The sequence below is a fragment of the Diabrotica virgifera genome, chromosome 9 (genome assembly GCF_917563875.1).
Source record: "Diabrotica virgifera virgifera chromosome 9, PGI_DIABVI_V3a".
NCBI lineage: Eukaryota > Metazoa > Arthropoda > Insecta > Coleoptera > Chrysomelidae > Diabrotica > Diabrotica virgifera.
Window position 1 is genome coordinate 35,420,274 of NC_065451.1, and position 20,711 is coordinate 35,440,984.

Genomic DNA, 20,711 nt, shown 5'->3' on the forward strand with positions numbered 1-20,711 from the left:
GGAAGACCAGGAAAAAACCTCGTGATACTATACTAAAATTGTGGCTTATTTCCCATTCAAAGTAATTGATTATAAAAATGCCACAAGAAAATAGCTTCAGAACAACATTAATAATATTTAGCATTTGACGAAGAAGAGCTAACATATAATAAAGTATAGCTCGATTACTATTGGTCTTAAAGAAAATTAAAAAGACGGTTTTTTTTTATTTTTTCAAAAGGTATATTAAGTAAAGTTGTTTTGATAAAACGAAAATTTTTGAGTTATTAGCAGAAAACTGGTTAAAAACATTTATTTTTTCGATATAAAACTAACACTTTCGATAGCAAATAAATCGAAAAATATTAATTTTATCAAAAAAATGTATAAATTGTTTTTTGCTTATAATGAATGTTTTTACCAATTTTTGTGATCAAAATATAATAAAAAATTTCCACCTCCGAGATGGGGTGGCAACCACCCCCATGGTAAAAGCGCCTTTTGGCATCGTATACATTTTGATCCTGGGACTATTCACTACTTATTCTCAAATTTTCAAGCAAATCGATCCATTCTGTTAAAATTTGCGAGGTTTTGTCCTATTTTAAGCTTCATTACTTGGACTATTAGGCAATAAGAGTATGTTTCAACTTAGTTATACTATAATACAAGAAGCAACTGAAAAAGTAATAGGCACGGAAGGTAAACAAGGAATAACAAGAAAGAATGAATGGTGTGACGAAGAATGTCAGATTAGAACATAAAGAAAAAACAGAGCATATTATTTGCTGATTTGACAGGGGTACATAACCAGCCAAGCAAAGAAGGAATATAAACAACTACGTAAAAAAGAAGAGGAACTCCACGAAAGGAAGAAAAGAGAACTTCAAGAACTACAAGCTCTAAGTGAGCACACAGGGAAAAGAAAGTTTTACCAGAAGAAACTGAACAAAAGCAGACAAGAATTTAAACAGAGAATGACGATAAGTAAGGAGGGTATTATATTGATAAAACGGCAATATATACTATTAAATGGACAGTATATTTAAGGAAAAGCGTGAGGAGGATGGAAGAGAGGCGAACCCTGATATACTATTACTAAAAACAATACATGATCTGATAATAAATACATAGTTGAATAAATAGTTACCAGTGGAATGGAATAGTGGTTTTATTGTACCATTACATAAAAAAGGCTACGAGCAAGCCATTCGTTTTATTTTAAATACAATCACCATCAGGGCTTTTCATTCCGGGTGGAATGTTTGTCGCTCTTACTTAGAGCTCTCGGATTCGCTTATTGCGGTGCATCACTTCGCATTCCACGTATTTTGTCAAAGTTTGTTGTATGACTTGACTTTCGTTACAATTTTCTTCCACTCATTTCGATATGTGCATAGTTCCCTCTAGTTTCTCGCCTCCAGAATTTTGATATCTCTCATGATCTGGTCCTCTCATTTCTCTCTGGGTCTTCCCCTTGGTCTTTCAGTTTCTGGTTTCCATCTGGTGATCATCTGGTCGTTTTTCCTTCTTAGTCCAGGGTAGTAAGGTTTTTTCCATAACACTCAAGCAGCCAGGGTACTGAAGCGTTTTTTCGACATGTAATACCTATAAGAGCAAATTGTAACTATTTCCTGCGTAGGATCTGGCGGCCATTTTTATTTATAAACAATTAAGTGTCAAAAAGTGGCATATTTCCCTTTTTTTTCAAATCAATGGAAAATAGTGAAACTTATGGTTTTTTTGTACAAATATCTTTGGGATTATTGAAAAAGCTTTAAAATGACGTATTACAAAGTTTGATATACTGATTTATTGTTAATATAATAGAGAAAAAGGGTCGGAATTGCAAAAAAAAATAATTTCGCAATATCTATTGTAAAAATTAGTGTACAGCTTTGAAATTATATAAGGGTTCTTTGGTGCTTAATATGTGATAAAAATTTCAAAGCGATTCATTCCATTGTTTGAATTTTATTCAAATTGTTTATCCCAGAAAGCATTTTTTCTGCAATAACATAAGTCAGAAAAAAATGACGTTAGAACCATTCCACAGGTGTCAAATGAACGAGCATGAGCTATATTTTCAACTTGGTTTAAAAAAAGTGAATAAAAAATGCATTTATTAGTAATAAATAATTATGCAAAAGTATCGTAAATATTTCCTTATACATTTTTTATTTTGTTATATAAGAAATTATATATATTTATTACAATTTCTTATCAATTATGATATAAATAACATTACTTTGTAGTTGTGCACTTAAAACAAGGTAAAAAAGTTATTTTTTTTTTTTGGAAAAAGTTATTCAAAAATTTATAAGGAAAGATTTACGATACTTTTGCATAATTATTTATTACTAATAAATGTATTCTTTATTCGCTTTCTATAAACCATGTTGAAAATATAGCTCATGCTCTTCCATTTGACACCTGTGGAATGGTTCTAACATCATTTTTTTCTGACTTATGTTATTGCAAAAAAAAATACTCTCTGAGATAAACAATTCGAATAAAATTTAAACAATTGAATGAACCGCTTTGAAATTTTTATGACATATTAAGCACCAAAGAATCCCCATTTGACAAAAATTTCAAATCTGTACACAAATTAATTTTTACAACAGTTATTGGGAAAATAATTGTTTTTGCAATTCCGACCTTTTTTTGCAATTATATTAACAATAAATGAGTATATCAAACTTTGTAATATGTCATTTTAAAGCTTTTTCCATAATCTCAAAGATATTTGAACTAAAAAAATCATAAGTTTCGCTGTTTGCCATTGATTGGAAAAAAAGGGAAAAATTCCATTTTTTGACAGTTAATTGTATATAAATAAAAATGGCCGCCAGATTCTACGCAGGAAATAGTTACAATTTGTTCCCGTATAATAGGTATTACTTGTCGAAAAAACGCTTCAGTACCCCGGCTGCTGAAGTGTCCCGAACAGGGTATATTTTTGTCTTATTACCCTGGCCTATCTCTCTATGTGTCTCAGCTATCTCAGCCCCTGTGCTTTAATAAATCTAACAATATCTTCTCCCTTCATTATGTCTCTTAGTTCATGGTTCATTTTTCTTCTCAATTCTCATTTGTCCATTCTTATCGGACCCAAAATCCGTCTGAGGATTTTCCTTTCGAATATTCTTAATTTTTCTTTATCTTTTTCCGTGAAGCACATTGTCTCAGCTGCGTACGTAACTACTGGTCTAATTGCAACTCTATATATTTTCAGTTTTGTATTTCTGGATAAGTTCTTGTCCTTTAGAAGCCTATGATATCTCCAGTATGTTTATTGCCTGCTAGTATTCGTTCCGTTACTTCTTCACTTCTCTTGTTTTGGCCATTCTCTATTACTCCCAAATATTTAAATTGTTGGACTCTTTCAAAAGTGTAGTTTTCTATTTTGATTTCTCTCGTTCTGTTATCTTCTCTTCTAGAGCAGAGTAGATATTTTGTTTTTCCTATCCTTAGTTAATTTATCGACCTCTTTTCCGTGCTTCTTTTGCCAGGATTGTTACTGCTTCTTTTAATCTTTCCTTGTCTCTGGCCGTAAGAACTAAATCATCTGCATATGCAACTATTTGTGTTGAGGAGTGGGCTATAGTTCCTTTAATTTTACTGGCCTTGACTGTTTCGCACCTTTTCGCACTCATGTTTCTATTGCAATTGATTTTGTGCTACCTACTACTTCTGTTGTTACTTTAGCTCGAGATCCATCCATGGTCATTTTTGTTAATCTGATTATGTTTGCTAGTATATCTTGATTTTTCATTTCAATAAATAATTTATTTTTTCCAATACAGTCAAAGGCTTATCTGAAATACAATGATCTCTTTTAAATACAATCTAAGATATTGGCAAGATCACTTGAGCACAATCCCTAGCTTCGTGATATCCATCTCAACGTTGAAAAATGTCCTTTCATCATATGAAAAAACATTTTATTTGGTCGTCTCAGAATAAGTCATAAAAAACTAACTGATAATAATAATTATATAATGACTTCTTAAGCTTTACCTTTACGTGCAAGCTGTGGTACTGTGCTCTAAAAAGCTGAACAGACAATCAATTACACCACTCTCTGAGATTGACATGCAGCTTCTTCCAACACTAAGCTTTCCTAAAATCTTTCCCTGGATGATATTTTACAGAAGCTGGTATTTTGTTGTATTTATCATGTGGTCAGGATATAATAATTATGTTTTTCATCTATTAATTTTATTTTTCACTTCTCCCTCTTTTGAAAGTCTTCGCGAGACTTCCTTATTAGTTATTCTTTCGATCTAAGATATTCTTAGGATTTTTCTGTAAAGCTTCATCTCAAAAACTTACTCTTTTCTCATATAAAGTCAAGTATGTAAAATTTTAAGATGCGAATTTTTATGTTGACATTCAAGGTTCTATTACAAAAAAAATTGTTTCATTTTCATAAATGAATTATGTGCAATTTCAACTCCGGTTGTCATCATTTAATCTTCGCTTGTCCATTGCTGGACATAGATCTCCCTCATAATTTTCCATCTGCTTCTATCTTGTGCCTATTGCATTTAATTCCCACGACAGCGTTTTAGATTATTAGTCCAACGTGTTGGTGGAAGACCTCTGCTTCGGTAGGCTCTTGGTCTCCATTTCAATATCGGCTTTGTCCATCTGTCATCTGTCATTTGAGCCAAGTGACCTGCTTGGTTCAGCTAGCCGAAGGCTGCCCAAGTAAGTCATATATGACGTAGAAGCTTAACGGTTTGGTGATCTTTTCTTAAGCAATCCCATGACCTAGGTATTTATAAGCCATTACCTGGTCTAGGTATCGTGTTCCTAAGCATATCTCTTCATCTTAACGTGCCCTATCAAGTCCCCTTGACGTTGGCGATTAACATGGCGAAACTGTCTTTGTCTCGAGCTATTCTAAATACCTAGTTGTTCTGCTTTCTTTATTCTTATCCACTCTCGGATATTCTTCAACCAAGAGGCCTACTTTCTACCAATTCCTCTGCATCCTTCGATTTTACCCATCATAATAAGTTGAAGAATATTATACCGGTCTCCCCTTACTACGTGTCCAAAATAGGCCATCTTTCTATATTTGATGTTATCAAGCAGCTCGCAGGCAGCATTTGCTCTCTTAAGGACTGCCACATTTGTCATCATAGCCATCCATGGTATTTTCAGTGTACGTCTCTGCAGCCACATTTAAAAGGCCTTCAAATGATTAATGGTGGATATTTTTAATCTCCATGCTTCGACACCATACAAGAGGACTGACCAAATGTGACATTTAATCATGCGCTTTCGAAGTTGAAGTTGCAAGTTATCATTACAGAAGAATGACCTCATTTTTAAAAATGTCGTGCGGGTTATCTCGATTCTACATTTTATCTCTTTATCTGGGTCTAGTTGTTCAGTAATATGACAACCAAGATATTTAAAACTGGGTACTCTTTGAATTATATGACCATCAACATATAACCGTGAATTTTGATGGGCCAAACGGCTAAATACCATGTATTTTGTTTTTGAACAGTTTATGTTTAGGCCAAACTCTCTTCCCACTGTGTCAATGGCATTTAAAAGGTGTTGGAATCCATTCATATCATCACTTAAAATAACTGTATCGTCTTCATATCTGATTGTATTTATCAGAATTCCATTAACTTTCACACCCCATTCGAAATTATTCAGCGCTTCCTTAAATATTATATCTGAATATAAATTGAATAACGGTGGGGACAGTATACAAACAACTCTGTCTGACACCTCTCTGTATTTTGCGTATTTCTGTTGATTTTCCATTTATGCAAGCTGTCGCTGTTTGACGCCAGTATAATTTTTCTATGATTCGTACATCTTGACTATCAACTCCTTTATCCTTTAATATTTTAATTAATTTGTGATGTTGTGCTCGATCAAAGGCCTTCTCATAGTCAATAAATGCAGCAAAGACGTCTTTCCTTTGATCTCGGCATTTCTGCAATAATACATTTAGTGCAAAGAGTGCGTCCCGGGTTCCCAGTCCATTTTTGAAGCCAAATTGTGTTTCATCCTGGTCTTCTTCACATTTATCTCTGATTCTACTGTGGATGATACGTAGAAAGATTTTCAAAGTGTGGCTCATAAGGCTTATCATTCTATAATCGCTACAGTTTTTCGGACGTTGTTTTTTTGGTAGGGTTATGAATTCGGACTTTAACCAATCTTCAGGGATATCACCAGTCGAATAAACATCATTGAAAGGTTTGACTAGTATTTCAATGTTTTCCTCATTTATGAGCTTTAACATTTCTGTAGGTTTGTTGTCAGGACCAACGGCTTTCTTGTTTTTTGCCAATTTTCCTGGTCCTTCACCTTCATCTAAAGTCTCCAGTTCTTCGGGTCTATCATCATTATACAGTTCATTTATATTATTATACCAGGTAGTTCGAATTTCTTGTTCGTCTATTATAATTTTTCCCGACGAATCGGTTGTAGTATGTGGAGTTTTCTTATGATAAAAACCAGCTACTTCTCTAACTTTTTTAAACATATAAAACGTATCATGCTTTCATTCAACTTTTGGTGGACGACCTCTGCATATACGCATGTCTCCACGCTGACTAAAAAGTTTGTCATCATCTGGGTTTTAGATATATTAATAATTTTCAATCCCCCTTCTAGCGAGAAAAGGTAGAGCTGATTTAAAAGTTATTTGACCTCATCTATCCTATCAGCTATTAGCACATCATCTGCAAACCTCAGGTGGATAAGATTTTTTCCTCTCATGCTTATGTCCTTGTCAGTCAGTTTGGCCCCTCTACATATATATTCCAAAAGCGTAGTGAACAGTTTCCGTAATATGGTGTCCCCCTGACCTACTCCACTTTGTATCGGGAATTCATCTTTTCATAGTCCACAAAAATTAAAGCTGCGGTTGTTAGTTCCTTTGCAAATCAGTATTTAACAGTGAAACTAACCTTGCACTACAGATTTTAGAAAAAGAAATGTAGTCTTAATTTTAGCAAATATTAATTATACCAATGCTTTTTGTAGTGTTTCTTTATTCATTGTGTAACGGAACTGTAGATTATTGAAATGTAATGTAATAAAATTGCACCTATATCAGTGAATTGTTAGAAAATATACAGTGAACACGTAAAGGTTGGAATAAATTAATTTTTTCATAAATGGGCAATTTTGGAAATAAATCCCGAAACAGGTCAATTTTTATTTTTAAATTACGACTTTTTGGCATATATATCATACTAGTGACGTCACCCACCTGGGCGTGATGACGTCATCGATGATTTTTTAAAATAAGAATAGGGGTCGTGTGGTAGTTCATTTGAAAGGTAATTCAATTCTCTATTCAGTAATATAAAAGTTAACATAATTATTTATACAGGGTGTCCAAAAAAAAATTTTTTTAATTAAATTAAATTGACATAAAAAGAAGAATATGTGTAATTTATTTAATTCGAAATACATTTTACTGCTATCAGAAAACAGGAAAAAATGTTTATTTGACAAATAAATATTGTTTTTTTCTTAAATTAATATTAAAACAGCCACCTGCCTCTTGACAGTTTGAACATTTAATTTAAGCGAAAAATACAAATAAACATTTTTTTCTGTTTTTTGAGAGCAGTAAAATGTATTTTGAATTAAATAAATTACATACATTCTTCTTTTTATGTCAATAAATTTAATTCAAAAATATTTTTTTGGGCACCCTGTATAAATAATTATGTTAATGTTTATATTACTGAATAGAAAATTCAATTACCCTTTAAATGAACTATCACACGACCCCTATTCTCATTTAAAAAAATCATCGATGACGTAATCACGCCCAGATGGGTGACGTCACTAGTATGATAATACAGCCAAAAAGTCGTAATTTAAAAATAAAAATTGACCTGTTTCGGGATTTTTTTCCAAAATCGTCCATTCTCGATAAAATGAATTTATTCCAACCTTTACGTGCTCACTGTATATGTCTGTTTACAAACACATAATGTTTATTTACTGTTGAAACTTTACAGATTCTATTCTAGTGAAAGGAATCTAGTAGGTATAAAATGGACTCTTAGAATTATTATTAACTCGCAAATAGATAGATATATTATTGGCGATATTAAGTCACAATGACGACCTCTCGTGGATTTCGGCGGAACTAAAATTGAGGCCTTTTTCTTTTTATTGCCCTGCTATAATTGGGGTTTTTAATGTCAAATCGTTGTCAGTATTTTCGAAAATCAATAAAGTGAAAAATTTATTAGTCCCATCGATTAATCTAACAGCATCAGTAGAATCAAAAAGAACGTGTTCCCCCTAAATTTACTCCAAATATTCTGCAACACAACATACAAATAAGAACACTTTTGATAAAAGATTTGTAAGCTTTTAATTAAATCTTTTATATTAAAATTTATTAATTATATTGATTTTTGAAAATATTGACAAGGATTTTAACAACGATTTGACATTAAAACCCCCATTATAGCAGGGCAATAAAAAGAAGAAGGCTTCAATTTTAGTTCCGCCGAAATCCACTAGAGGTCGTCATTGTGACTTAACATCGCTAATACTCTTAGGCTTTAAAAAAAGTAGTTTCTTTAGGAGAATGCTTCGTAACAACTTTGCTTTGGATGCAAAAGCCTTGAAGTTTAAATACATGATACTATTCTATTTTTAATACTATTTATCTATCCTATTTTTAAAAGTTAGTCCATTTAATAGGTTGGCTGTAGAATATCTTAGTTTTATTAGGCTCTAGGCTTAAAAACACCCTTAAAATGACAAAGCAACTTAAAAAGACTAAGTTTTCAATCTAATAGCACATAAAATAACATTAAAAATATTACTCTACATCCCACCAGATTGAAAACAATGGGAACCTTCTCTGGTTACACCTCCGAGGCTTCTAAAATTTGCAAGCCATAACGGATGCTGAGACTAACGAAGATGAGGGAATTTTACAATTTATAATTCACGTCCCATCTGCTCAGCGCGGTAAAGTTCCAACGAGGAAGGTTCCCTTCGTACTCCAATCAGAGTAAACATGTAAATCAAAAACGAATAACCATTTTCAATTTCGTTGCAACACAAAACTACAGCCGCATTATATTCTAGTTCAATCAGAGAGTGCAGCAAGCACCTCTACCGATTTCGAAACTGTAGTTTCGTATTGCAACGAAATTGAAAATGGTTATTCATTTTTGAAACCTAAAAAGCTTTGTTCAAGCTCAAAGATCTTATAAGAGATCATGTATTATGCGTAGTTGTCAAATTAAAAGCTAGATATATCTTACGTCTAATACAAAAATTAGAAAATTATATAGGTAGCGTCAAAATGTGAATTGTTAGTATTATTTGTTTAATGTGTAGGTACACTACAAATTATTCTAAATAATTATCTTTATCCTGATGACTTTAAAGTAATAATATTTGTTAACAAAAAATTATCTATCATCTTCTATTGTCTTTATATTATCCTCTATTATCTCTACATCTTTTATTCAAAAGCTATTCCCTTCAGTTTCATTGAAAGCTTCTGTCAAACAACCACTCTTTTTTCTTCTCACTTGTATAGTGCCTGAATGTCATTTATTTTTTCATCAGTCTGTAATACCGATCCTAGGTACATAAAACTATTACATTTCACAATCATTTTACCATCCAAATTTGGATCTAAGGTAAGGCACTCTAGCGATATCATCAGAGCACATAGCATGAGAGGAGCGGAAAGTGACTTGTCCTTATCTTAGTTCTTGGTAAGAACTAAGACAAAAATAAAGCTAAGCACGAAGTGGATAAAACAGAAGGCAACGAGTGGTTTATAGTCCAGGGCCCATCTGTTTTGAGATGGACGTTGAGAGGTGACTCAAATTTTTTTGCAGAAATTGCTTGAAAATAACTCAAATAATAATATTTGAGTTATCCTTCCTCTCAAAAAGGTCCGGAACATTGTTTAAATAATCAAAATGTCAAAAAATGAAGGAAAAATTCGATTTTTTTCTTCGTTCTTTGATTATATCTTTAAAAGTATTCATTTTGAAGAAAAGATGTACTGACATAAAAGTTGCGTAATTAAATTTCCTACAATATAGAATTGGCTAGTAATTTAAAAAACAGTCACCCTTGTTGCAAAATAGCAATAATTGCGAAAAAACCATACAGAAACAAGTATTTGCATTTTACGTTTTTCAACCAATTATGCTTCACTTAGGACCTTCATATTTCACCCAGAAAAACTTTATGATACAGTAAAACAATACTATAAAATTCATTAAGATCGGTTCAATAGATTTTGCAAAATAAATTTTGCAATCCAGCTTTCGCAAAAAAAATTCATTTTTTCAAAATGTTACAGGACTGAAAATAAAGCAGATAAAAAGTTGACAATTTTTTGCGTATAGAAGTGTACTATACCATTTATTTTCAATTTGCAAAATTAAAATCTATTAACTATCACGGCGTCAGGAATTTTTTTAAATAAACATTAATTATTGGTGCTACGCGCAGGACAGCGGTATTCGAATCACACAAGTTGATTTCCACCAAAATTTCTTCCAATCTTTATCTAATATATTATTTTCTTACTCTATATTTTGTTGTATTTTAATATTTTAATTCCACAAAAATCAAACTAATTTTATTATTGTTTGTGAAATATTGTTTAAACAATTGCATATGTTTAAAAATAATAAACTTTTATTCTCTAAGTTAAAATATATGAACAAAGAAAGTTTTTGCTAAAAAAGTATTATTTCAAAGGATAGAGTATATGTGTTTTTATTTTGCAATAAACAAATTTATTTATTTATATCGAAATGTAATAAAAATTAAAATGTATCAATCATTATCAAAGGTCATTGGAATGCCCAATCAGAGCAAACTATCCGCTGTCCTGCGCGCAGCACCAATAATTAATGTTTATTTAAAAAAATACCTGACGCCGTGCTGGTTAATGGATCTTAATTTTGCAAACTGCATATGAAAGGTACAGTACACTTCTATATACAAGAAAAAATTCAACTTGCTATCTGCTTTAGTTTCAGTTCTGTAATATTTTGAAAAAATGAATTCTTTTTGGGAAATCTGGATTTCAAAATTTATTTTGCAAAATCTATTAAACCGATCTTAATGAAATTTACAGTATTGTTTTACTGTATCATAAAGTTTTTCTGGGTGAAATATGAAGGTGCTAAGTGTAGCATAAATGGTTGAAAAACGTAAAAATCGAATACTTGTTTTTGTATGGTTTTTTCGCAATTATTGCTATTTTGCAACAAGGGTGACTATTTTTTAAATATATAACCAATTATATATTGTAGGAAATTTAATTACGCAACTTTTATGTCAATACAACTTCTCTCGAAAATGAATACTTTTAAAGTTATAATCAAAAAACGAAGAAAAAAATCGAATTTTGCCTCCATTTTTTGACATTTTGATTATTTAAACAATGTTCCGGACCTTTTTGAGAGGGAGGGTAGCTCAAATATTATTACTTGAGTTATTTTCAAGCAATTTCTGCAAAAAAATTTGAGTCACCTCTCAACGTCCAAACAATATTTTTACAGATGCGCCCTGGTATATTAACAAAATCTCGAATTAGATGAGAAATAACAAGAATACCAATTGCGAATACATACAATATTCATAGGCGAATACATAGGGTAATATCACCTGTATGCGCGCCAATGGTGAATATAAAATTCTTAGTTGTATCTCAAAAAATGCGCAATAACTACTTTTTAAAAGTCTCCAAATTTCATTTGCATATCTCAACCGGTTTTATAGCAATAAATAAATCGTCAGTTTGTAAAAAAGAAATTGAACATCCCGTATCTCGGAAACGAAGCTTTTGTGGACAAACGTTTATAAAGCAAACTTTTATTATTTTTTCATACAAGATTACCCTATAATAATGTTTGAAACTTATTTTAGAAAAACCCTATATTGATGAAAAACATGGCTAGTTGAAGTAGCTAACTTTTTTATTATCCAATATAAGCAAATGAATCACAAAACAGAATGTTAAGAAAACCTGAGGCCAAGGTTGGGTTTTAATTTCAGTATTTCATAAATGAGAGAATATTCCACATTGTGTGGCGAACTTTGAGAAAAAAACGCAGTTTGATTGATACACCAGGACCTAGTACACAATGACAATTTACCTGTCTATCAACAATATTATCACAGCGATATTGTTAAACAATAAGGCTGTAACATATTAAAAAAATCACTTAAATCGGACAACAGGTTTAGGAAATGTTTAGGAAATTCGAGACATCAAAAATGACCTATTTTTAAGGAGGGCGGTTAGTTTTGCCAGTGAGTGTATTTTCATATCTTTCTGAAAAAAGTTATGGTTATGTTATCAAAGAAGTGACACACTAAATTATTGCATGGTGTAAAAGCATAATTTAAAAATATACATATATTGTAGATTGAGGTATAAAAAAGGTTTTCGTACTTCCGGGCCTAAAGTGACAACTTCACTCCCTTGTGACAGGTACTAAAGTGTCACATTTAATCCCTCCGGGATTAAATATTGACGAAACTCCCGGAACGATTAAATCACAAACAAACGAATTTAAGGGATATTTTATTGAAAAATATAATTAATTAGAATGGTAATTAACGTTAATATTCAAATTAATATTGTGACAGTTCGTCATATTGACCAGTCTTTCCTGGGTTAATGCAGCAGGTAACTGACGAGTAACAGATAGGTCCTTTTCATATTGAACTGGTGTTTGTTTCGAAGATCCTGCGGAAACAGGAAGCGAGAATGAGGACTGTGGCATAACTATAGTGGACGAATCGGCGACTTGACCAAATATTTTATCTGAAATTTTTTGTTTATTTTTAATAGACGATTCAATATATCCCTCGGCCACGTTGGAGGATTTCCATCCTCCATGTCTCTTCAGCACGTCTATTGTTGCTCCCGAATCAGCTAACAAAGACGCAGATGTGCGTCTAAAACAATGTCCCGTATAAGACGTCGCATTTTCTAATTTCAAGAAAGCTGCTATTTGCCGTGGAATTGTACCAAACATGTTTTTTCCTACTACTCGCGTAGTACATTCTTTGTTGATGTATTGAACAAAAAATTTTGAATGAGTTGTCCCTGTCTTTCGCAATGCCACATATTTCCGAAATATCGCCACAAAACTGATGGCACTGTTTTCTGAATTTTTGATCACAAAATTTCGGTCAATTTTATTTTTGGTGTTTCTAATCGCAATTAGGAAGGAATCGCCCAAATCTCTCACATCGTCGATTTCTAAATCAACCAACTCTTTTCCACGACAAGCTCCCGCAACGCCCAAAATAAGTGCAACCTACAAAAAAATTGATTTCTTAAAATTTCTGAATATAAACAAATTTCCAAATTTACCTTAAGCATTAAATATTTATCATCCGGAGCCTCCCGTAAGAACTGATCTACCTGCTCAGACGTGAGAATTCTTGACTTCTTTGGCTTAAATCCCTCATTTCTTCTCTTCAAAAAAGCTAATAATTTTGGAAATTTACTTATATCAATATCTTCTCTAATGTTAATAACCGATTTCAGCATTGAGTAATGTGCCCAGAGAGTTGAGGCACAAACCGCTTTTGATTTATCATCGAAGTAGACTAACAGCGCATTTTCAGTAGGTTGTCTCACATTTTTTAAGCGGCACCACTTTTTAAAAGCATCGTACTGCTGCTCGTATAGTTTTCTAGATTTCGGTGGTAACAATTCTTCACCTACTTCGGCTGCTCTTTTATCAATATCAGATACACCTTCTTCACTCATGATACCAATAATTATCAATAACAATGTTTCTTTACAATGACACTAGTAATGACAATGTTTCTAAATTATAACTGTCACAACGCAATGTTACTATGGTAACTTATTTTAAAGACAGTTTATTAAATGAGTTGAAGAGAGAAAAAACTGATTGAAATTATTGAAATAATTAATAAAATCATACCGGAAGTACGAAAAGTATCGTATATACCTTGCGACTGAAGTACATTTAATCCTTCAGGTAAATTATCTTTACTTTACCTTCTATCTAAACTTTACCTTCAGGATTAAATGTACTACTTCAGTCCCGCGGTATATAATGTACTATTATATCAAAACAGGATCAAATTAGTTATATAGATTGTGCTCTAAAATGATGGACAAAAATTGATATACCCCAATCCACGAATATACGACCCTCTTGGATTATCGCGACAACGAATATTTTACTGTGTAAAATATAAAAAACGAAAGTAAACTGCAAATTATATTGTTGTTTTTTGGAGTAATTATTAGAGCAGAATACTTTCCTACTTCTTATTTTGCACACTAAAATATTCGTTATCGCGATAATCCAAAACAGTCGTATTATATTGGAATACACCATACTTACGTTTAATAAAAACAAAAGATAATGCATTTAATAAACTAACTCTCGTGCAAGTAGACTCACCTAACATAATAACATAGTGTAACATTAATATGCCTGTTGTTTCAAAGACAAAAAAATAATAAACATAATCACTTATAATACAAAACGCCAAACTACTATTAATTAGTACCAATAGGTGAACGTGATCAAATGTTTTGTTGCCAATGTGTGTTATGTAGGAAAGTCCCATAAATTATGCATCTGAACAAACGCGTTAATGAAACGAAATCTTTACGATCAAGGGTCACTTCAAGGGCAAAAATGGTGTAGCAATAAAACGGATGATACTCTTTTTAATTAAATGAATGTAATAATGTTTTTAACCATCAAACTTTTGGTGAATAAAAAACTCAATTGTGTTTCTCTCTGTAAGAAAAAGGAACTTTATTATTTTATGTACAATATTAACGATTTACAAAAACGTTACCTGTAAGAAAAAGAAACAACATTTAAAGCTTATATTCTAGATTTTAGTTTATAATGCTCAGCAGGTAACAAATATTTCAATCATCGAAATTAATTAATTGTCACTGTCAAAACACCTCACACGTCATAAGTCATAAGTCAACATAAAAATAAAAAGAAGAACTTAATGTTTTAACAGTGGCGTAACAAAATGAGAATATAAATAAATATTAAAAGAAAAGCTATTAAAGAAAAATAAACAATAGTTTTTCTTTACATGAATAATACGGAATGATTCCTAGTTTTATTAAATGGACTAAAACGTAGATAGTTAAGGAATGCTTACTTTGATTCTTACTTACTTTATTATATCATTCATACCGTAGTTAATAATATAGTTAAATTTCAACTTACTTGCAGTTATATCCCGATTTCTGATGACTTAACTACAAGCGTTTAATCTAACCCAAAAAAACTATTGTTAATATTGATTTTCCTATTATAATTTTCAGTACTCAGTCAACGGAAATGACGAAGCTAAAGACAACCACGATCAGCAAATAGAGCGAGCAGAAATAGCCAATCTGGTAAGATCAAGAATGGAAAGCTTAAACCTACCAACCATCGACTATAATGACGTAAGCGAGAAGCGAAATAGTCTCTCTTACGTCATTATTAATCCTAGCTGCGATCTTAAATTAGAAGAAGGAGATATAATGTAAGTATGAACGGATGATTTTTTTTTGTTATTGTAAAATATTTACTTTTAAGAGTGCAATCAAAACAACTTTTCTTTAAATAATTGATGGGTTTGACCGTTACTTGATGGAAGTTCATTTTATCTCACAATAAAACACTGAAAACTTTTGTTTTCTATACTTCCACAACATTTATTATTTACAACTATGTGACTACAGCTGTTTCGGCAGAGTGCCTTTCTTAAGTGATATAATTTATAATGTCTTTGCCTTTTTAAGTCTCTAACTGAAGAGGTTGAGGAGTGGGGAGCTGTTTGTCTCGAGTTGGTCATTCAGAATTATATCTGTATTTTTCAGTATATTAATTTCCATAGATTCTAAAAAAGATAGCTTAACGCCTTTATTTTGGATATGCAGAATTTGAAACTCTTCATTGAAAGAATGATTATGATCTAGAAGGTGAAGTGCGTATGTAGAAGTGTCTGTTTTTCTATTGTTGAAAGCCCTTTTGTATTCTGCTATCCGTTTGTCAAAAGTTCTGCCAGTTTGACCGATGTACGTTTTCGGACAGTCACCACAAGTTAGTTTGTACACACCACTCTGTAGTTGCTTTCTCTTTCGGCTTTTATTGTTCTTAATATATTTGCTTAAGTTGTTGTTAGTTCTGAAAGCTGGTATTATTCCTTTCTTTTTTATGTATCTGGCTATTTTTGTTGTTATCTTGCCAGTATATGTGAGAGAGCAGAAGGTTCTGGGTTCTTTCTGTAGTGGTGGATACACTAATTTCAGGGCTTTTTTGTGGAGTTTTTGATTTAAAATTTTGTTAACTGTTTGTTCGTTATAGCCGTTGTTTACTGCTATTTGTTCCCATCCTACACAACACAAATTAGCAGCCTACCATAGCATGATACATAGACTGACAGAAATTCCCATGACAAAAAATAACTTCGAGATAGAACTAAACATCCTTAAACAAATAGCAGTAAACAACGGCTATAACGAACAAACAGTTAACAAAATTTTTAATCAAAAACTCCATAAGAAAGCCCTGAAATTAGTGTATCCACCACTACAGAAAGAACCCAGTACCTTCTGCTCTCTCACATATACTGGCAAGATAACAACAAAAATCGCCAGATACATAAAAAAGAAAGGAATAATACCAGCTTTCAGAACTAACAACAACTTAAGCAAATATATTAAGAACAATAAAAGCCGAAAGAGAAAGCAACTACAGAGTGGTGTTTACAAACTAACTTGTGGTGACTGTCCGAAAACGTACATCGGTCAAACTGGCAGAACTTTTGAAAAACGGATAGCAGAACACAAAAGGGCTTTCAACAATAGAAAAACAGACACTTCTACATACGCACTTCGCCTTCTAGATCATAATCATTCTTTCAATGAAGAGTTTCAAATTCTGCATATCCAAAATAAAGGCCTTAAGCTATCTTTTGTAGAATCTATGGAAATTAATAAACTGAAAAATACAGATATAATTCTGAATGACCAACTCGAGACAAACAGCTCCCCACTCCTCAACCTCTTCAGTTAGAGACTTAAAAAGGCAAACACATTGTAAATTATATCACTTGAGAAAGGCACTCTGCCGAAACAGCTGTAGTCACATAGTTGTAAATAATAAATTTTGTGGAAGTATAGAAAACAAAAGTTTTCAGTGTTTTATTGTGAGACAACTTTTCTTCTTTCCCTTTTGGTATCCCATTTACCCTTTCATTATTGACGAAATATGCCTAACGCAACCTGGGTGCTAACCAATGAACTGTCAACACGGATGGAATAGGTACGAAGAAAATTAATGCGACCTCGATAAAAGAGAGAGGTCCTAGAGAGAGACAGAGAATGGGCAGGAAAATTTGACAGGCCGTGTAATTTGAGTTGCCTATGTCAACTTAAATCGGGGAAATGGACCTGATATCTTTTAACTTTATTAACTTAACTTAATTTTTAAATACTGCCTATCAGCCCTAGTTAAATAATATACACCAAGTTAAAAAAATATGAGGTCCATTTCCCCGATTTAAGTTTATATAGGCAACTCAAATTACACAGCCTGTCAAATTTTCCTGCCCATTCTCTGTCTCTCTCTTGGACCTCTCTCTTGTATGTTGGTGGCAATCTCGCTTCACTATTTGAATGGGACGGGGCCATTCCATCCGTGTTGACAGCAGTTCGCTGGTACTAACTCGTTTTTTCGCTGCATTTACATTGTAGTGTTTTGGTCGAGGTGGCCCTGGAACTGCTTCATACATATAAATCTCAACTGACGTTATAAATACACTTTTATCTACGTACAGAGATACCACTTGTTCAGTCAAATTCTACCAAATACTAACCTCTAAACGAATGTTGTGCATATCTGCATATGACGCCTGAAGACGTCATGTGCACTCAGCTGTTGTAACGGTATGACGTTCTTAGACGTAATCAGCATTCAAAGGGTTACGTGATAGTACTAACTGATTTTCTTTCAGATACTCTAGGCTAGGGGAATAACCAGACAGATAGTCCAGAGAAATAAGATTTTTCTCGCGACACATCGCCCTTCAGGCCGAAACCAAATTTTTTGAGTAGTATGGGCATCTATATTATTAACCTTCATGTTTCCTGCAGCCGAGTTTGATGATATACATAGTTATAAACAAATGAAGATCAAAAACGGTATATTTTCGCTTTTTTCGTCTATAACTAACAAGTTAAGCATTTTAAACAAATTTGAGAGTAAGAAACTAATAAACCGTCTAAAAAATTTCAATATGGCCTTCGCTGAATATATCTATCCTTATTGGTTGCTTAGAAAATTGCAAAATAAATCTTAAATTTTGAGTTTTTATAAATATTATTAACTTATGTAAAAATTAACTTAGAACCTTCTTATTGCACGAATTACTGAGACTTCTGGTGCTTAAATTTTATTTTAAATTGCAAAGCAATTGGTCAAATAGTTTAAAAGTTATTTAATTTGTTTATCCCAAATTCATTTTTTTTGCAACACTATAAGTCATAAAATTGTGAGGTCACAGTAAGACTTCTGACAGTTTAGGGAAGAAGAACATTTATACTATTGACTTTTTAAAAGAAAATGACAAAAAGTAATTTTAAACAGTGTAAAATTATTTTGCAAAAACACGTCGATTTTTTGCTTACTTATAAACAATTACTGTTACCCGTAGAAAAATTATTTTTTTCATATTTGGAAAGACTGAATTTTTATACACATTTAGAAAGAAAACAATTGTCCTAGAACAATTAGGGATGAAGTTAGCCCCCCCTTTTTATTTCACATGTTTTTGCAAAATAATTTTGCAGTATTTAGAATTATTTTGTCATTTTTTTTTTAATTAAATTAATAGTACAAATCTTCTCCTTTCATAAACTATCCAAAGTATTACTGTGACTTATAGCGTTGAAAAAAAATTAATTTGGGATCATCAAATTAAATACCTTGTAAACTATTTAACCAATTGCTTTGAAATTTAGTGTATGATTTAAGCACCAGAAGTCTCAGCATTCCGTGTAATAAGAACGTTCTAAGTTAATTTTTACATAAGTTATGAATATTTATAAAAACTCAAAATTTATTATTTATTTTGCAATTTTCAAGCAACCAATAAGGATAAACATATTCAGCGAACGCCATATTGAAGTTTTTTATACGATTTATGAGATTCTCACTCTAAAATTTGTTTAAAATACTTAACTTCTTGGTTATAGATGAAAACCCAAAAATTTACCGTTTTTTTATCTTCATTTGTTTATAACTAATTTTTTGGCCTGGAGCGGGTTGTGTCACCAACAGGATATTCTTTTTCCTTATTTCTCTGAACTAAGAGGGTTATGATTGTTTAGGTTGGAAATAAATTACAATTTTGAATGAATCAGTGAGGCTGGGAAAAAGTTGTGAGGCTGTCTTATAAGAGTACTGAAGTTATATCAATAAACCAACTTAAATGATATAACAAAGGAATTATCTCTGGTGGGTAGAGATATCACCCAAAATTCCACATTAGCAGGCTAATCTAAGGAAAATAAAAAGCAAGCAAAAAATTATATTAAACTTCACTTGCTAAACTGTCCCAGTAGACCAGGGCGGATCTGTATTGAGGTGGATGTGAGAGGTGGCATTCGGATTTTTGCAGATAAAATTAGGTGACAACTTCAATAATTAAAATTGACTTATGCTCTTCTTAAATATGCCCGGAACATTACTAAAAAAAATTAAAACATTTAAAAATTTCAAAAAAATCGATTTTTTTTACTTTCATTGCTTATAACTTTAAAACGATTTATTTTGGAACAAAGTCGTAGGAAATAAAATAAAGACAATTGACTGTTGCATGATACACGACTGGTTTAAAATGTCTTAAATTATTACCCTGTCTGCAAAATAGCAATAAATACAAAATAAGGGGGTAAAATAAGCCTGTTTTTATTCAATGTTTTTAACCACTTTGGTTGCACTTAGAACCTTCGTAATTTTCTTAAAAAATTCTTATAATATTCTTAAATCATCCACCAAATTTCATTAAAATCGACTTGATAGATTTTGCAATCTAATTTTTTTTTAAAGTTTAAATTTTTTAAAAACCTTTTGAACAAAAAGTAGACCATTTAGAAGTTTTCTAATTTTATTACATATAAAGAGATTCTTTACCTATCTAATACGCTTTACAGAATTAAAATCGGATTATTTAAGCAGCCTCAGCCAGCACTGTTTTAAAATTATAAACAATTTTTTGGCATATAAACAAATACAGTGAAGACGTTTGAGTTGGAATAAATTAGTTTTCTCGAGAATGGGCGTCTCTGGAGATCAATCCCGAAACAGGTCGATTTTTATTTTTAAATTATAGTTTTTTGGTATATATTGTTGTGATCTTACTTTTGAAATCTAATGATGTTCTCAGATGTAATTTATCTTAATTAATTAATCAATAATTATCTCATTAATCAAACAGACCAAATACCAATATAGTGTCAATACCAGGGCTTAATTATAATATCAATTACTTACTTTCGTGGCTTCAAAGTATTTCTCAGTGGATTCCTAATCGGGATAGATAAAAGAGAGTAAAATAATACACACATACGGATTTCAATTAGAAATTATAAAAATCGTTTATTTTATCTAAATGGCAATAACTGCTTAATATTTCTTATATCTTGT

At 31.8% G+C, this 20,711-nt stretch overlaps 1 protein-coding gene across 1 annotated transcript in view; it reads left to right on the forward strand.

Moving 5' to 3' along the window:
* Positions 1–20,711, forward strand: part of LOC114330269 (potassium channel subfamily T member 2) — a 630,795-nt gene that overhangs the window by 607,467 nt on the left and 2,617 nt on the right. The window contains exon 18 of the mRNA XM_050662017.1: positions 15,338–15,543. Coding sequence (XP_050517974.1) covers positions 15,338–15,543 — 206 coding nt within the window. The remainder of the gene's footprint in view (positions 1–15,337; positions 15,544–20,711) is intronic.